The sequence below is a fragment of the Eurytemora carolleeae genome, unplaced genomic scaffold (assembly GCF_000591075.1).
Source record: "Eurytemora carolleeae unplaced genomic scaffold, Eaff_2.0 scaffold93, whole genome shotgun sequence".
NCBI lineage: Eukaryota > Metazoa > Arthropoda > Copepoda > Calanoida > Temoridae > Eurytemora > Eurytemora carolleeae.
Genome location: NW_019396929.1, coordinates 132,348 through 150,535, shown reverse-complemented (window position 1 = coordinate 150,535; position 18,188 = coordinate 132,348). Strand labels below are relative to the sequence as shown.

Genomic DNA, 18,188 nt, shown 5'->3' with positions numbered 1-18,188 from the left:
GCACTGTACTTCACAGCCTTCACTGGACCAGCTGTAAATATTCCCTTTAGAGCCTGAGAAACCAGTTTATTTTTTGGAATACATAAATTTTTAAGATATCATAATTAAATAGTTTGTTTTTAAGCAAATAGTTCAATTGCCAGATTTATAAAGATAGTTGAACTACTTCTCTAATCAATCAACTTAACTATCTGTTCCTAAATAAACTACTTTTTCATTGAATCAATGTTCTTTTTAAGTATTTGAATTAAATATATGAATAGCTGAAGTTCATTTAAGGAAAAAAATGTAATAATGGAAATTCTTAAATGAGATGAAATAATCTTGATGTATTCTTTAACGAAGGCCAAACTCCCTTTAACAAACCTTAACAATCAGACAAGTAAAGTATTTATATTATATATAAAATTTACCTGAGAGCTTTATTTGTGAGATCTAGATTTCGAGCTCCTTCAAGTAAAGCCATTGCCCCATCCATAGCATTATCCTTGAACAGTTTCACTCATTCATTTCATTTGACGAAAATTTATTTAAAACTGGTAAAAAGGTTTTCGGTAACTTTCTATTTTTCTATATATCATCATAATCATGATACAGCATTAAACAAAATATCTTCTTTTGTTTAAATGGATAGTCAAATTCAACGTTATTTAGAATTATCCTTTAATTAAACAGTAGACCTTTAACCTTTAAAAGTTGCTCCTTTAAATCTTTATCAGATCATTGTATGAGAAATATTCAGATGATTCCGTCAATTTTCTCCATTCTCTTTAGCGAACAAATTCACTTTATAAAAAACCGGGTAACGAAATAAAAAAAACTCTAAATTTATTATTATTGGTATTCATTTTAAGGCAAAATATTTCTTGACAATTTTTGCCCAGCAAAAGGTTCAAGGGTACCATTATAACGCCAACCTTACAAAACTCCTTGAGAACCCGAGTTTTTAGATTAGTTGGCAGTTTTTCTAAATGATATCTTCTACTCTCCTCACTGAAAAAATATAAACTATAATTTCTAAAAATTAAATATTAAATAATGATTAAATAATAATTAAATAATAATTAAATATTAATTAAATATTAAATATTTAAAACGCAAATAAATTATCAGTACGGTGGCAATGAAATTTTGAAGAAATTTCACATGACGTCATTACACTGGTGTCAAATGTGACACAGTTCCAATCCTTGTAATAAAAATTAAATAAAACAGTAAATAAAAAGAAAATTAAGAACACAAAGTTAAGGAATAAGCACGTTAGTCTAAATTAAACACTTTTACCATCACCATTCTAAGTTGCCACCTGTTTCCCTAGGGTTTTATAAAGAATGATATCTATCAAATGTCTCAAGTGTCAAGAAATTCCTCTTCTATGTGAATATTAGTTAACATTAAATCCGACATCAGCCTACCTATTATCTTGTATAACGGAACCATTTTGGATTAGAACATGATTAGCCAGACCTTTTAACCTAGAAAACATAATCAAAGTTTAAATCTTACAGTGGGACCCATACAATTTTGGTATTAGAGGACGACATTTAAGCAATCTTATGTTTATATTATTTTAAAAAGGTGCGATCGTGCGAAGTAATAGTGAGCGCAATGCCGAGAAGTTGAGATTGCTAATTCAATTGCAGTGCGNTATTTTGCCTTGCGCTCCTCAATTGGTTATCAGAAATAAAAAGTTAACATTGAGCCGTTTATTTCTTAGAAAAAAAGACCATATTGACCTCTGTTAATAGCCCTGTGGTGTACAATATTCTCAAAGCCCTCTTTATTGCTCCTCAGTTTCGAAAATAAATCAGTAAATATGCCACATGAAGCGCTAGAAATAAAATTACGTTTTTGAACCTCAATTAGCAATAAAGTGCTAGAAATAATTAGTGAACTTAATACTTTATTTTCACTAGTGGACGCGATGAGACCAATTTTTCTAAATTTTTTGTTCTTTCTATGCATGTAATTAGTTTTGTTGTAGATGTTGAACACAAGTAGACAAATACAAAAATCTAAACACTGTAAAGGTTTTTTGAAAATATCTTTTAAATGGAGATAGATATTACTTTGGATGCGGTGAGATAATTTTTAGTAAACAGGCAGCCAGACCTTTTAGTATCTTAACTCCAATCATGAAATACAGTCATTAAATCAGTGAATTGGATCTAAGATTTTTTCTAGTGCTTTATTTGGCATACTTATAGATTTATTTTTGAAACTGAGGAACAATAAAGAAAGCTTTAACAATATTGAACACCATAGGGTCATTAACAGAGGTCAATATGGTCTTATTTCTAAGAAGTAAACGGTTTAATGTTAAGTTTTTTAATTCTGATTACCAGTTGAAGAGCGCGCATGCCGCAAAACGGGATTGGGTTGTGTTTCTTTTTTTCTGCACTCCCTCCCTCGCAGTGGGGACGAAAAATCAACAACAAGCAGTCTTTACTTTGAAAACTGACTTTAGTGCAATTGAACGTTAATTAAATCCCCGTACAATAGACAAATTTAAATACCATAAAATGCAGCTCTAGTAACTGTACCTTGCCGCATAAAGGTCTCTGAAAAGATCTGTCTGTGCATCCACAATATTGAAAACCTTATTTTTATCCTCTCCAACCAACATCCTTAAAAAGAACTCATGGGGGGGGGTATTTTTCAAACACCCTTGACTTACATTGTCTGCTTAAGTTTTTTATTAATCTGGAAATATTTATTAATTAAACCAGGGGAAAATATTAAGAGAAGTTTGGATGCAAACCTAATTATCAAAAAATTAAATTACTATCAATAAATCAAACCTAATGTACAAAAAATAACCCAACTATTACAACCAATAAATTAACCGAAAAATCAATAAATTAACCCAAAAATAAATAATTTGATCCAACAATCCAAATACAATTTAATTATCAAAAAATCATCAACTATCATTAAATTAATCAATCAACCAAACAATCAATAAATCAACAAAATAATTAATAAATCAATCAAACTATAATCAAATTAATCAATTAATCAACTATTTACAATTATTATAAAACATTTAAAGTTTACCGTAAATCTCCGGTGTAGCTTATTGCAGCCAACTGTAAATAAAGTTCAATCTCGGTACAACTAGAATAATATAGTGTATTAATAAAGTTTAATAAGAACACTATAATTTATGAAAACATAGTACATTATGATGTTCAACGACCAAGAGATATTGTAATTTGAGCAGTATTTTTCCATTGCATGACAAGTCAAATTTTTTCTATGATTTCAGTTTTAAACAGCAATGAAATGTCGTTTTTCTTTTAAATTGATTTGTAGACCGTATTTAAACGTCATTTACATTGTTATTGACTAGAGTTCAACAACTTTTTATTTTTTATGTATTCAATACACTTGACTTAAAAAAAACCCTGAAAAGTCGTCTTCCACTAGTAAGAAATTTTTCTATAAATATCGCTTCTGAATCACATTTTAGTGGATTTCCCGTATTCCCCTGAGTAATGCTTAAAGTAGGGAAATCCAAAAAAAGAGAATAAGTGAGGATTAAGCAGAAATCAAAAGTGTCCACAGTGGATATTCAGATTAAGCAATCTGGATTTAAGGTATCCAATTCTAAAGTTTTAGCTCAGGTAATATAATAATACCGTGCTGGTAGCTGAAGAAGTGCAGCGTGAAGAGCAAAGTCTAGGTTGACCCTTAACGCGCTTTTAAGCTTCTCATTAGAAAGGTCAGCTTCAAGAATGTTGACAGGTTTGTGTAATCGACCAGAGACATATAATGTCGTCCAATCTATAAAAACATGAATTTTAATTAAGTTAGATTATTAAATAAATTTCCTATTAATCATTTACCTGTTAAGTCTTGTACAAGGTCTTCCGTGAAAATGACGCCATATTTGATTAAACTGTCTTCAAACGGAATCAGTGTGTTGAAATAAATTTTGGCGCCAAAATCTGTCTGTATCTGGGCAATTTTCTCTGAACCGATCAGTCGAATGAGAAAAGGATAGTGATCTGGATTCAATTGAAGGTTTTTCTAGGATCATAAAAATTTTGAGCATTTGCTGTGAATTTTTGATGTTATCAATACACAATTTGTATTAATTATATGCATATTTGTTGAACATAAATCTAACTTATAACCCCCCCCCATAAGTCGTCTTTACCAAAACCCCGCTCAGAGAAGTTCTAAACCAAAGCAATTCTCCCACAATTTCTCTGTATTCTTGACTCAGACAGAAGGAAAACAAAAAACAGTGAAACGTTTACTAGTGAAAAATCAAATCCACAAATAACTTTGCAATCCATAGTAAATTCATCTTGAACAACCTGGTTTATATTTTTAGAAGTATTTACAAAGGTTTTCAACTTTTCCATCAAACCCTCCGATCCTTAATAACTTCTTATCACCCTGACACAACAAGTAGTAATATCTTATGAAACATTCAATAACATTTATACATTGACATTTATTTTAACTGTAACTGCATTTTATTGCAGGTTTGAAATATATCCATTTACGTGATAATTTGCGACTACTGTGTCCGAGTTAAGGAGCCTAATCAACTAATCAACAAGTCTACCAATCAATCAGTCAATTAATCAACTACGTCCGCCTAAAGTTTTATAATATCGCATATTAACAGGGGTATGTACGACTTTGCTTCGCGGGTGTTTCGACGAAACACCCGCTCAATTCTCTTCTCAAAGAAATTCCAGGTGCAAAGAAAAAAAAGGACAAGAAAAGGTTCTCGCCCCCCTCCGGCATGGTAGTACGGTAACGGGCTCAAGCCGGGGTCGAGAGTATACGATGTACATTTCCCCCACCCATATTAAAATCATTTTTCCCCCAGAAGTTAGGGATGTGCGCACGATTTTTAACTCTCAATTGGGGGAAAAAAGTGAATTTTTAAGTAAAATATCTTAGTTTATTTCCTAGAGAATAAAATATAATTTCACTGCATAGTGCATATAACTCAAGCACAAAACGTTGAAAACTTAAAATAACAAAAATTTCATGTCCTGCCTTATGCCATGCTTCGGGATTGTCTGTTGCAATAATAAAATCTGACATGGAATTCCTGGCAAATACAATTGTTTAAATAATAAATTCAGGGATTTAAAAAAAAAATAAAAAATAAAATAATAATTGAATTTTAGAACTGACTTATCTCAAAGTTTTAATATTTTGGAAAAAATAAATGCTTGGGCAACTAGAAGGGATTGAAAATAAACTATAATTTTTTTAAAAGGTGATAAATTTTTAAACAAGTTTCCTGGTCCAAGCTTTCCCAGCCTGCTTAAAAACTCCAGATCCATATGCAAAAGCTAAACAACAAAAATTTTAAATAAAACAAATAGAAAATTTAAATTCATATTGGGTATTCAAATAAAATCTAAGTCAACTAACAGCATTTATTAGTTAAGATTTACAATAAAAAGGATTTCAACAACTTTATTAAGCAAATACTTTTAATACTTTTCGTCACAAAAAGTATGATACAACTTAGAAAAATGGTACCTATAGATCTATCTGAAGGAAGTGAACTGAGAACTCTGAACAGTGAATACATTAATAAAAATGTTTCTTTCTATAAATGTTAATCCGATTTTGGTTTTAAGAGAACCATTATCAATCGAACATGCTCCTGTTTAAATGATAAATTATAAAAAGTATAAGGAAAAATAAATACTAAATAGTAAATATTGTATTCCTGTTCCTGTGAAAATATTCATAATCTCGTTGATTAACTGGATCTTCAGAAGGGTGTGATGAAGTAGTTTGAGAAGAAAACGAAATTAAAGATGGAGAGGAAGCAGTTGAAGAAGAAAACGAAGCTGGTGATGGAGAGGAAGCAGTTGAAGAAGAAAACGAAGCTGAAGATGGGGAGGAAGCAGTTGTAGAAGAAAACGAAGCTGAAGATGGAGAGTAAGCAGTTGGAGAAGAAAACGAAGCTGAAAATGGTGATGAGGAAGTTAGAGAAGAAAATAGAGCTGAAGTTGGTTGACAAATGTTGGAATACTTGAAGTTAGGAGGGCAAAGACGAAACGAGCTTACTGCATACTAGCATTGACAAACATTGTCACAAAAAAAATAATAATGTAATTGTCCTGTAATACCAGGGGTACATTTTTATCAAAATACACCAAATCTTCAGGAAGGGGGAGAGGGGGGATATTTCGAAGAATTTAAGGAATAAATTAAGAATTAAGACCTTTTTTGCTACTTTACCTCAAAAAATCATTTCTTTCCTTAAAACCAAAAGTTTGACGATAAAAGAAGAAACAAGTATTTTTTTTACTTAAATGAAAACTATGACAGGTTTTCTTCCTTATGATTTAAAGGTATAGCTGTGTATTGCCTCTGTGATCCGGAATTAAAATTGGAATTTTGTTCCAAGATCTGAGGACGTCTAAAGGTCAGATTTAACAGCGATATCTGACAATTCCTACAAAAAGTGGGTTCCACAATTAACTTTAGTTTTCCAAGCATTGTTTGTTTTAATCTGAAATATATAATTAATTAACTATTTATTTATTTGTTCACATACAAATTGTTTTATTAAAATTTATTTTAGCAAAAAGTGCGCAAACTAGTTTCAGGTTCGTTGGATGACTGGGAATGATATTTCGATCACATCTGGGATACCACCTAAAATTGACATTTATTATATTCAACATTGTTGAGTTTTATTTATAAGTAAAAAGGTAAGATTTTTCGGAAATTGGAAAAAATAAAAAATTGGATTTCAAAAGACAAGTTTTTTTAACATACCTAACTTCCGGGGAACAAATTTTCGAAATTTAAAGGAAATATACACCCCAGAGTTTTACTTTAAGAAATGCATTTTGAATTTAACAACATTGCGAGATCCCAGAGCACAGAACTTTTGTTTTGGATACCAGCTTAATCCAGATCGCTTGATCTCGATATCAACTGAGGACACTTATGATTTTATCCTAAATTCGGTCTTTTTAGATACCCCTACTGTGTTCCGACCAATGAGAGTGCGGGAAAGTAAGATAATTGCTCTTTTATTGGTGGCGAGAAAAATTATAAAGCTTCTGATCGGTTTCTGCAAAAGAAGCTCTGATTGGTTGAATTTTAGACATTTTCCTGGATATCAAATAAAGATTTAATTTATCTGCGGATTAACAAAAAGAAAGGAATAGGTTTTGAGAGAAAAGTTTCTTTTTTAAAATTTATAGTGCGGATCCAACGGATCCGGATCCTAAGCAATGGTCAGAATCCAATACTTGTCAGTAGGGATATCCCAAACAAAAGGATTAAGCAGGAAATCAAGTGTCCATACAGGATATCGGGATTAAGTTCCCAGGTGAGGATTACCTGTGATGACATCTCCAGATTTGACCGGCCCTACACCTGCTGGGGTTCCAGTTAATATCAGGTCACCCTCCTTCACAGACAAATCCATTAGAAAAAATATTGAAATATCTCAAAAGAGACATTGATAATAAAAAACGAAAAAAAACATGATAAATTATATCTTATAAATTTACTTTTCCGTGTACCTATTTGAAGGGCATTCAATCATATCCCCAAATAGAAAATTTTTGAATATACATCAGAAACATTTCATTTATGATTTCGGTTTTTAAAAAATTGAATTTTATGGCTATAAAAAAACCATTAATAAAAAAATATTTAGTTGGAAAATTTCAATACATATTTTCTCGAAATAAAACAAAATTTGTCATTAGTCAAACGACCTGTGTAAGTGACCCTCCCGTTATAAAAGAGTGGCCTGTACGATTAAAAATTGTACCCTGCAGGACATTTATGGGAGGAATGCGCAACTTTGGCAACGAAGCAACATTTGAAAACAATTAATTTAAATTCTTTAACTTTTTCTAAAATTTCAATTAATTACATCTGATTCATTCCTGATAAAACAAAGCTTTTAACGCTAAATTTGTAAATTTGCCAAGGGAAAAATACTCTAAATATAACTGCAATGTCTTTTAATCATATATGTAAAAATATAATTACCTCAAGAGTGAAGTATTGAGATATATAGCTAACTAGGAAAGGAAGAGAGAATATCATATCCTTAGTACATCCATTCTGACGTAGTTCACCATTCACCTAGTACATCAGTACATAAAGTACAATACAGTGCAGAACATGTACAGTAAATACCATTCATACAGTACATACAATACATCCAGTGCATATAGTACATACAGAATATACAGTAAATAAGGTACATATCGTACATACCGTTCATACCGTACTTGCCGTACATCCCGCACATACTATACAAACAGTGCATACAGGACATACGGTACAAACAGAACATACAGAAAATACAGAAATAACAGTACATACAGTAAATACAGTACATACAGTACATACAGTACATACAGTGCATACAGTGCAAACAGTGCATACAGTGCAAACAGTGCATACAGTGCAAACAGTGCATACAGTGCATACGGTGCATACAGTGCATACAGTACATACAGTGCAAACAGTGCATACAGTACATACAGTACATACAGAACATACAGTACATACAGTACATACAGTGCATACAGTACATACAGTACATACAGTACATACAGTTTTTAGATTAGTTACCTTACACCACAAATTAATATTTCCCGGATCTGATATTCTGTTTAATGGTATCAATTCACTCACAGGTAGACTTGTATCAAACATCTAAACATTAAATACATTTTAGAATTTAGAAATTAATATTTTAAAACTGAGCTTTTAGGGCGCTTCACTCCTCTGATTTTCATTCAGCCATCTTTTTCTAGTACTCCAATTCCTCCAAAAACAAAGATTTTCACGGATTTTTCTATTCAAATTGGTGGATTTTTTAAATTGTAAATGTCGACATTTTTCCCAGGCAAAAGTTATCAATTTTGACCAGTCATCAACCTTTCATGGGTTCATGTGATACAAGTAGACAAATAGACAAAAAGACGAGTCAAATATATATTTTAAAATGGGAAGGAACCCCCCCCCCCCTCTGAATGTGTGTCCTAAATGTGTGTCCTCAATGTATGTCCTCAATGTGCGTCCTATATGTGCGTCCTCAATTTGTGTATCCAATGTGCGTCTTCAATGTGTGTCCACAATATGTCCACAATGTGTCCTCAATGTTCGTCATCACTGCGCGTCCTCAATCTTTGTCCTAAATGTTTGTCCTAAATGTGTTTCCTCAATGTGTGTCTTAAATGTGTGCGTCTTCAATGTGCGTCCTCAGTATGCGAATCCAATGTGCGTCTTCAATGTGTGTCCAAAATATGTGTCCTCAATGTTCGTCATCATTGTGCGTACTCAACTTATGTCTTCAAAGTCTCCGGTTTCCTAAATTTACCAATAAAGTTCATAGCTTCAGACTCTTGTATTCTCTTGCTTTGCTTACTAATTACAGCACCTGGACGCAGAAAACACAATTATAAGATTGTATTGAAATATAGCTTAAAAAGCAGGGCTGTTTGATTTCCTAAAAAAATAAGAGGTAGAAATAAATAAATTTGTGGGTAAGAAGTAATGGCAAAGGATGAAAAAACTTATCTTTTCAAGTCCAAATTTCATTTTCCCCCAGAGGGCAAGGGTAATTCTTAAAAATATACACCCCTAAAAAAGGGTGTCATTCTAAATGTGTAGTTTAGTTCTTGAAATTATTGAACACTTTCAAAACGTGGCCTGAATTATTAGCGTGTTAAAAATTTCCTGGTTTAAAAATTAAGTACTTTTTCAATTTTTATGAAAAAAAGAAAGTTAACACTTGTAAATTGTCCAACTTTTTTTGTTAAAAAAGTTCTCTAAAATTCAATTTTATAAAATTAAGATGGTGTCCTCCCTAGTTCAATTTCATGATGTAGTTCAGAGCATCCCAGTGGTATTTCGATAGATTGCCCGGCAGTTATATAGCTACTAGACGGCTTGATAACAAATCAATTAATTGATTAGAGAAAAATGTTTTTAAGTCAACCTTGAGGATTTTTTTGCAACAATGACAAAAATATTGTGCACTTACAAAACGGCAATCGGAAGTAAAATTTTGCCAAGGGTATCTTTCGAAGTGACAACTTCCAAACAAACCAAATGTACATTAACTTATGCGAAAATTGGCAAATCTCCAATCGCAGAGCAATTGCTATCTTTGTGGAAAACGTCACTAAGGAAGGTAGCATTAGAAAATAACTACGTTTCTTACAAAATAAACCGCCAAGTAGATCGTTGATTTGGGAATATGTTATTTTCAGGAAACCCCTGTCGCGTTGCATAAACATGCTCAATCCGAACCTTCATAAAAAGAAGAGGTTTGGTGGTAGAAACAGCGTTCCCCAATTCCTTTGCATGGTCGGCGTAGTTCCTTCCTACAGCGACAACTTTCCTTCCTAGCTCACTATATACAGACACTTAGCATGGTCGGCGAAGTTCCTTTCTACAGCGACAACAGTTACATAACTTTCCTAGCTCACTATATACAGACACTTAGCATGATCAATATAGTTCCTTCCAACAGCGACAACTTTCCTTCCTAGCTCAGTATATACATACAAGAAACTTAGCATGGTCAATATAGGTCCTTCCCACAGTAACATAACCTTCCTAGCTCACTATATACAGACACTTAGCATGATCAATATAGGTCCTTCCTACAGTAACATAACCTTCCTATCTCACTATATACAGACACTTAGCAAAAATGCCATGACAATTGACAAAATGTAATCTAACTAAAAATACATCTAAGATCTGCCTAAATCTCACAATCTTCATTTTAATCTGAAAATAGGAATTTTTATGTTTATTAAAAAGTTGTTTATTTAAAAATAATCCTATTCTTACAAAGTTTGCTAAATATAGATAAATATAAACGGAATATGAAGAAATAAAACTAGCAGTATGATGGGGTCAGAAAAAATTTGAATTTACAATTTGGAGAAGAGAAGTAGTTTAAGTCACCCATCAAGCTACTAAAGAGAGTACTGCATGAATATAAAAATGCTTAATTTTACAAATCACTTGAGACGGCAAGCGTTAATATTTGGTTTTAAATCAAAACATAAAACATTTAAACTACTAGAATCAATCAAAATTCACATAAATATCGAATTACTTTTTTTGTCAATTAATGCCAATTGGTAAAAATGTTTTATTTACAAAAACTGCCTATATTTTAGTTAATATATATCTTATTCTAGGAGTTCAGATCTGATATATATAGTATATATATATAACACATTTGTACAATCAATTTTAGAGGCAAACATTTGAATTTTGAGTTTCAACATGAAATATTTACACTGTTTAATAAATAATATCCTTTGAAGCTATTGCTGACAAATCTTGAAAGAAGCCATTTTATCCTTTTTGGACACTTTACGTTCCCCTTAGGGAATCTGGTATCCGATCTAGGGGATCTGGTACAGGGGTAAATATTTTCAAGAGGGAGGGGGGTGAAAATAAACTTGCTTTTTGCCAATAAAATCTTTTTCTTTTTCCTAATGTCAAAATGGGTTTACAACACTTTTTATGGGAAAAAATCATTTTAAGAAAAAAAATATTCCCTTGATCTGATATCCTTCTAATGGATCTGGTATCCCCTGAGGATCTGGTATGGTCTCTAAACGCTCTGGTATCCTCTAGCCCTATTCCTCCTTCTACCGACCAGATATGCGATGAGAACAAGAAGAACAGTTCCAGCCAGGGCACACCCAACAACAATAGGAACTACGTCACTAAAACAAAAAAGATCCTATTATTTTATGTCGGAACTAATAAAGAAAGCGGTTCAACAAGGTTTGCAGAGTTGAACTACGAAAGAGGGTGGAAAATAATGCTGGTCATCAATTCTGACCTACGAGTGGGTAATTTTTTCTTCTTTTTGAATGTAGCAACTGACATAACCCCTATTAATGTTATGGCTGATTGATATAGAAAGATTTTTCCTGGATAAAAAGTTATATCAGCGAAAAAATTTTGTTTCAAGATGTCCGATATCAAAATGTCTGATTTACCGTTACTAGAAAAAGAGGTGCAGCGACCTGAAAACCTAGTATTTTTTGTTTATAATTTAAAGTGGAAACTAAATGGAAATGCATGTTTCACGCGATTGACAGCTGCAAGATCTTCGGCTCGACTTAAGGAATTAGGCCCTATTTTCATAAAATGCGCCAATTCCTACCATGAAAATCCGCCAAATAGAAAATTTAACTGTTTTTTGTTTGTTTCCGAAGGTTAAAGTCGTAAATAAGGCCCAAGGACAGCTTAGGTCCGAGCCGTATTTTCCTGAATTTTATTCTTTGCGGGCTCTGATTGGTTAAAAAGAAAAAGTCTCCAATTACCTAGGTCTGAATGAGCAGTCTAGCGGAGTCTGTAGTTGATCAGGTTCTACATCAGTTGACCGGAAAGCGTCAAGCTGGACATTCTTGGCCGTGAAGGTCACAGGAAGGAGTTCGTCGCCGGATGTGTGAACTTGAACATATTTTAGTTTGATAAAAGCATCTGGTATTCCAATGTGTTGATAACTAAGGTTTGTGTTCACATTTAAATATGACGTTTAGAATGAGAGGAAAAAAAATGTTATCTATAAAAAAAAGCTCTTTGCTCATATTTAAATATATATGTCAGATATAGTTGGCCAAACGGCTGGACCAAATTGGCCACCATTTTTTGAGAAAACCATATGGGTACCCCCCTGGGGGGTAATATAGGCTAAAAAAATTGTTTTCCAAGTGTTCACTTATGATATTATAACAAAATTTGTCTGAATAAGATATGTGTTTTATGCAGCGGCGACAATGAAAGAAACTTCAAGTCATTATCTTAATCATTGTTGCTAAAATCAAGGTTTGAAGGTACCGTTGTGAATCAAACATGCTACTTAATAAATGGAGGGGTGCTATAATTTACCTCTCGCTCCCAAATAACATTTGTAATTTTTTATTTTTATTTTAGTTTAACTGCAAAAAGTACTTATTTAATTAAATGTAAAATTTTACTTGGTTCAGTACTGTCCTTCATTGCAGATTTCATCTCCACATTTCCGACATCAAGGCAGAGATAGGATCTATAGAAAAAAATATATTATTTCTAACTATCTCCTTTCTGGTAGTGAACTGGGTGTAAAACTTCCTAGCAAAAAACTTGATGTTTCTTGGCATTGAAAATGCTTAGGATCTAAATCCGCAAAAATATGCGAATCTACGGATCCGGTTCAAAGGGGAAAAATATCTACCAAAAACTGTAAAAAAAACTGTTTGCTTTTAGTGGCTTTAGTTTAAGTTAGTTGAACAAAAGAGTCCCATTTGATTTTTTTTAATTGCTTGTAATAAAAAGAATAACTTCTACAATGTATACAAATATTACTATTTATTAATCAACATACAGACAAGGTACCATGAGCTTTATGTTCTAATACAATGAAAAAAGGTTAAGCTCTGCAGTATAAGGTACTGCAAATCAAATCTACCTGTTAATTGGTGTATTGAACTCTAATCTGTCCAGATTGTAAGTGCTGAATACAACTACATGTTTTGCTTCCACGCTGGAATTCTCAGATACGTTCTAAAAACCAAATTCGTAATATGAGTCAGGTAACATAAGTAGCATTTTCGATTACTTTAATAACTAGTACGTAAATTTTTGAAAAGTACTGTACACTATTATATTAGGTAGATCGACCTTAGAAGTATTCTTCTACTTTGAACATCAACAACGGCTTGGTAATGTTTCGTGCGCTATTGATGTGAATCGTATTTGACTCTGTTCAATGTTCATGACGGGTTTAAAAGCATGTTAAATAAAAAACATCCAATTTAAAACGTGTTCTTATCAAAAGTTTTTTTTTATAGAATTTTGTATTAACTGATTTAGTTTAATTTAATCTATTTATTCGTACACAATTATGATGGTGCAGTTAAAAAGAAACGAGGAATAAAATATATCAATCTATAAAATAAAACAAGAAATTCGCATATATATATGTTGCGTATAGCCGGCCAAACGGCTGGACCAATTGGACTGAATGTTTTTGTGGACACTTATGGGTGGCCGAGGGTGTTATAGGCTAAAAAAGTAGTACTTTTTTTTCAACATTTTTTCTTATCAAAATTTTTTTTTTCCACAGGCAAAGCCGGGCCCTTCAGCTAGTAATGTACAAATATGGAACTAATATTATTATTATTATTATCAATCAACCTACAGTCATACAATCAGGTCCTGGCGGCAGTTGAAAACAATAAAAACAGTTTTTTTTTAGTTTTACAATAATCGTCAATAATTTCTGCTATTTTATCATGATAATTCATATATTCTCATTAATACAATAAATCCTTTTCTTCATGTCAACATGTTAACATGTTAACAATGATGAAAATGTCTGTTTAGGGAAAGTACTTGAATTAAAGAGGGGATATGAACTCCCGAATTAGAGGGATTTCAGAGGAAAATGAATGAAGATTGAAGATGTCAGTGGTGGAGAAAAATGAGTTTCGAAAAGGAGAGGGGGAGGGGAGGATATGATTTCTGAAAGGTTTACGGTTGCGGAAAACGATATTTGAAGACGGCGAGGAAAATTTTCTCCTAGAAAATACATAACTATGACTTACCTTTGTAAAGTATTTGTAATCATAAACTCCGTCCAATCTTCGTACACCATACACAGGAGGGTTAGCAGTATCATTCCTGAATCATAGAAATTATAAATTATAAAAGTACAAAAATGGGACTTCTTTTAAAAGTCCAGGTTTTTGGATGTACGGATAACTCCCCCTAAATTGTAATTTTTAGATGTTTGTCTCTACATAACCCGATTTCGTTAATCGCTCTTGATTCTACTAATCAAATGGTCAAAGTTTGAAATGTAAAGGATAAACATGACTAGGTTTTAAAATCTGTTGAATTCATAAATTTGGAAAATGCGAACGAATTTTGTATTCTAATCTAAAACTTTCAATGGGAGGGATATATTAGATCAGAAAACACCACAACATGCTTGTTCTTTTCTTAAGTTCAGAATTATTGAGAAATATAAGAAATTATTAAAAAAAGGAATGTCTACGCTTTTATTATAAGTAAACAAAGATATATTTTTAACCTCAAAAATGAATGTAGATTAAATAATGGTCGATGGGACCAAACTAAATGATATAGAAGTAGCTTAACCGTTCAGACGTAGTTTAACCACTCTTCTTGCTTGTGAAGCGATTGAACCATGTCTCTGATTTATTAATTTTGGTCTCTAAAACATTGACGGGGCAAATTGACAAACCTGGCGAAACTGATTTTAAAAGATCTCTTCAATACTCGCTTTTTCTTATCCTCTTCCTCCCAACTCAGCTCAATAGTCTAAAATAACAATCAATCATATTTTAAGTTACCTCCACCTCTCCTTAGTTCTTCATAACCTCTCCTTAGTTCTTCATAACCTCTCCTTAGTTCTTCATAACCTCTCCTTAGTTCTTCATAACCTCTCCTTAGTTTTTCATAACCTCTCCTTAGTGCTACATCTCCTTGATAACCTCTCCTTAGTTCTTCATAACCTCTCCTTAGTGCTAAATATCCTTGATAACCTATCCTTAGTTCTACGTCTCCTTGATAACCTCTCCTAAATTCTATATATCTTAGATAACCTCTCCTTAGTTCTATATATCCTAGATAATCTCTGCTTTGTTCTAACTCTCCTTGATAACCAATCCTTTGTTCTACATCTCCTTGAAAACCTCTCCTTAGTTCTAACTCTCCTTGATAACCTCTCCTTAGTTCTATATATCCTAGATAACCTATTCTTAGTTCTATATCTCCTTGATAACCTCTCCTTAGTTCTGACTCTCTTTGATAACCTATCCTTTATTCGATATCTTCTTGATAACCTCTCCTAAGTTCTACATCTCCTTGATAACCTCTCCTTAGTTCTTTATCTCCTTCTTGGTTCTATATCTCCTGGATGACCTCTCCTAAGTTCTACATCTCCTGGATAACCTCTCCTTAGTTCTACATCTCCTTGATAAGCTCTCCCTAGTTCTAGATCTCCTTGATAACCTATCCCTAGTTCTAGATCTCCTTGATAACCTATCCCTAGTTCTAGATCTCCTTGATAACCATTCCCTAGTTCTAGGTCTCCTTGATAACCTATCCCTAGTTCTATATCTCCTCGATAATCTCTCCTTAGTTCTACATCTCCTTGATAACCTCTCCTTAGTTCTATATCTCCTGGATAACCTATCCTTAGTTCTATATCTCCTAGATAACCTCTGAGTTCAATATCTCCTATAAGATAACCCACCTGATTATCCTTGCAAGATCCTGCAGCAAGAGCACTGACTGGAATATCAACAGTTACAGATATGTTTTCATTCTTCTCAACGGGAAGGATGGTTAACTAAATAAGAATTAATTAGTCCAAGATGATGTTTTAACGAACAAAAAAATTGTTAAATGATTTAATTAAAACCTTATCAGTTCTTTCGAAAATGTATAATGAACTGTCGTCGTTATTCAATGTTTGATTGAGCTTTTCTCCATTTGTTGAAAACAAAAAATGTGCAAAGATGAAAAATATTAATATTTCAATAATTCTTGATCAGAAAACGTAATTCATGTAAAACTAACATGCACGTTTAAAATGGATTCCAGAATAACTTGAAATTACGAAATCCCACCTGTGCTGCCATCTTGAGTACAATACAGTTCTCTACAGTCCAGTTTCCTTTATCAGGAGCATCAAGTCCCACAGCTCCACAAGCTCCCAAAACTACCAACATCAGGCACTTTAGGGGAGCCATTGTTCTCTAAAAACGGTTAAAAACAGTTTTAATAGATGGTTAATAATTCATAATAACAGCGACATTGTAGACTAGAGATTTATTGGGGTAAAATTTTCAGAAAAAAAGCATTTGTTTGTTGTATTAAAGTTAATGTTAACTGGTCGGCTTATGACTTATAACAAGTCCAAGTTAGGTTAATAACAAAATTACTAAGTATTTAAGTACAATCTTTATACAATGCACACGTACAATATTAACATTATTAAACTGAGTATCAATATATTGTAATGAGTTAAACTAAGTTAATTTAGAAAATACATATTGCTTTGTATTAAACTATTGCAGATCTGTACAATGTCAGGCGGCTTGAATAACTTGTTAGAAAGCGGATTTTGAATCCCAACCTTCCTCCCCTTCTTGGACTCACAATGGACTTGTCCACATTAATACTTTACAGCTGCTATCGTGCAATAGTTATACTGAATTTGATGAGAAATATTTCTCGTAATTGTCAGAAAACCTCTAATTATTAACTAAAGGTACTTTTCATGAAAAAAGGATTGTGTACAATTTGTAAATTTGAGATAATAAATATAGCACCAAATAAAAACCTCTAAAAGTTGTAGGTTCAAATAGTAAAAAGAGAAGGCACATTGAGATAAAACTAATTACATAGAGATTAGAAAACTGAAATAATTTGAGATTTACAAAAGAGATTACTGGCCGAGTCGGCAGGTATAGGGTTAACTTCTTGGCACATTGGTATTAAAACTTTATTAAGCCTTTACCAAGGAAATAAGAAACCAGGAACACTTACAGAGGTTTCCTGAAATCTTTAATTTCTTTGACATTCCCTTTCGTCAAATAAAAGAGAGGGAAAAATTTAAAGTCTAGTTTTTCCTCAACATTTCAATACATTTTTGATGTCTTGAGATTCAGAACCTTCTGAAGCCTTTTAAAAAGGTCGTTAAAAAATGTTTTGAACATTTAAAAAACGCTGTTAACGATTTAAGAATGAGATGACATTTCATTAAAATACTAAGAGACTGGACATTTTAGTAAAATTAATCACCTAGATTAAAAAACTCATGAAATCGTCCGGTCAGCTGAATTTGGATAACACAGAAAATTATAAATCTTAAGACATAAAACTTTTCAAGAAAAATTGGAAAACTGACTTGAAAAAGAATCTCGAGTTCCCTAAACTGGAATGAGATAATGTACTAAGGTTTGAAAATGAATTATTTTCCAGCATATGTTGGATTCTTGAAGGTACTTGTCGCCTGCTTAAATTTATTTTGGTGTTAAAGATTGGAGATAATCTAATATGATATGGGACGCTCTGTAAGAAATATTTGTCTAATGTACAATAACCCCGTATACAATAACCTATTCTGAATATTTCTTATAAAAATGGAGTACCGTCTGACAAGC

The 18,188-nt window shown here is 32.4% G+C and overlaps 3 protein-coding genes across 4 annotated transcripts; all 3 read right to left on the bottom strand.

Moving 5' to 3' along the window:
* Positions 1–389: 389 nt before the first annotated feature.
* LOC111710227 (phosphatidate cytidylyltransferase, mitochondrial) lies at positions 390–6,520 on the bottom strand. Of its 2 annotated transcripts, none has more exons than XM_023484289.1 (12): positions 6,328–6,520; positions 5,711–6,060; positions 5,518–5,552; positions 5,273–5,324; positions 5,023–5,077; positions 3,849–4,032; positions 3,642–3,786; positions 3,058–3,117; positions 2,544–2,627; positions 1,416–1,475; positions 918–993; positions 390–487 (listed from the first exon to the last, which is right to left on the bottom strand). In XM_023484289.1, exons 1-12 carry the CDS (start codon positions 6,487–6,489, stop codon positions 410–412), a joined length of 1,341 nt encoding a protein of 446 aa, XP_023340057.1. In that variant the 5' UTR covers positions 6,490–6,520; the 3' UTR covers positions 390–409. The 2 variants fall into 2 exon arrangements, with proteins under 2 accessions (XP_023340057.1, XP_023340058.1); XM_023484290.1 differs by having other exon boundaries at positions 5,717–6,060.
* Positions 6,517–10,853, bottom strand: LOC111710211 (probable acylpyruvase FAHD1, mitochondrial). The gene is made up of 8 exons (XM_023484272.1): positions 10,745–10,853; positions 10,285–10,387; positions 9,839–9,920; positions 9,318–9,409; positions 8,599–8,682; positions 8,008–8,103; positions 7,345–7,414; positions 6,517–6,648 (listed from the first exon to the last, which is right to left on the bottom strand). The coding sequence occupies exons 1-8, from the start codon at positions 10,762–10,764 to the stop codon at positions 6,596–6,598; spliced, it is 600 nt and encodes a 199-aa protein (XP_023340040.1). The 5' UTR covers positions 10,765–10,853; the 3' UTR covers positions 6,517–6,595.
* A 304-nt stretch (positions 10,854–11,157) lies between these two features.
* Positions 11,158–17,806, bottom strand: LOC111710230 (lysosome-associated membrane glycoprotein 1). The gene is made up of 8 exons (XM_023484295.1): positions 16,650–17,806; positions 16,274–16,369; positions 15,260–15,336; positions 14,598–14,673; positions 13,460–13,554; positions 12,990–13,057; positions 12,333–12,462; positions 11,158–11,726 (listed from the first exon to the last, which is right to left on the bottom strand). The coding sequence occupies exons 1-8, from the start codon at positions 16,770–16,772 to the stop codon at positions 11,612–11,614; spliced, it is 780 nt and encodes a 259-aa protein (XP_023340063.1). The 5' UTR covers positions 16,773–17,806; the 3' UTR covers positions 11,158–11,611.
* Positions 17,807–18,188: the final 382 nt, after the last annotated feature.

Coding starts and splice junctions, on each gene's coding strand:
- LOC111710230 (XM_023484295.1), bottom strand. CDS start 16,772: ATGGCTCCCCTAAAGTGCCTGATGTTGGTAGTTTTGGGAGCTTGTGGA. Junction 16,370..16,649: donor TACTCAAGATGGCAGCACAG/GTGGGATTTCGT, acceptor ATTCTTATTTAG/TTAACCATCCTTCCCGTTGA. Junction 13,058..13,459: donor TTCAATACACCAATTAACAG/GTAGATTTGATT, acceptor TTTTTTCTATAG/ATCCTATCTCTGCCTTGATG.
- LOC111710227 (XM_023484289.1), bottom strand. CDS start 6,489: ATGCTTGGAAAACTAAAGTTAATTGTGGAACCCACTTTTTGTAGGAAT. Junction 5,078..5,272: donor GCTGGGAAAGCTTGGACCAG/GAAACTTGTTTA, acceptor TGTATTTGCCAG/GAATTCCATGTCAGATTTTA. Junction 1,476..2,543: donor AGAGACCTTTATGCGGCAAG/GTACAGTTACTA, acceptor TATGTTTTCTAG/GTTAAAAGGTCTGGCTAATC.
- LOC111710211 (XM_023484272.1), bottom strand. CDS start 10,764: ATGAAGATTGTGAGATTTAG. Junction 9,410..9,838: donor ACATCATGAAATTGAACTAG/GGAGGACACCAT, acceptor TTCTGCGTCCAG/GTGCTGTAATTAGTAAGCAA. Junction 8,683..9,317: donor AACCGGAGACTTTGAAGACA/TAAGTTGAGTAC, acceptor TTTAATGTTTAG/ATGTTTGATACAAGTCTACC.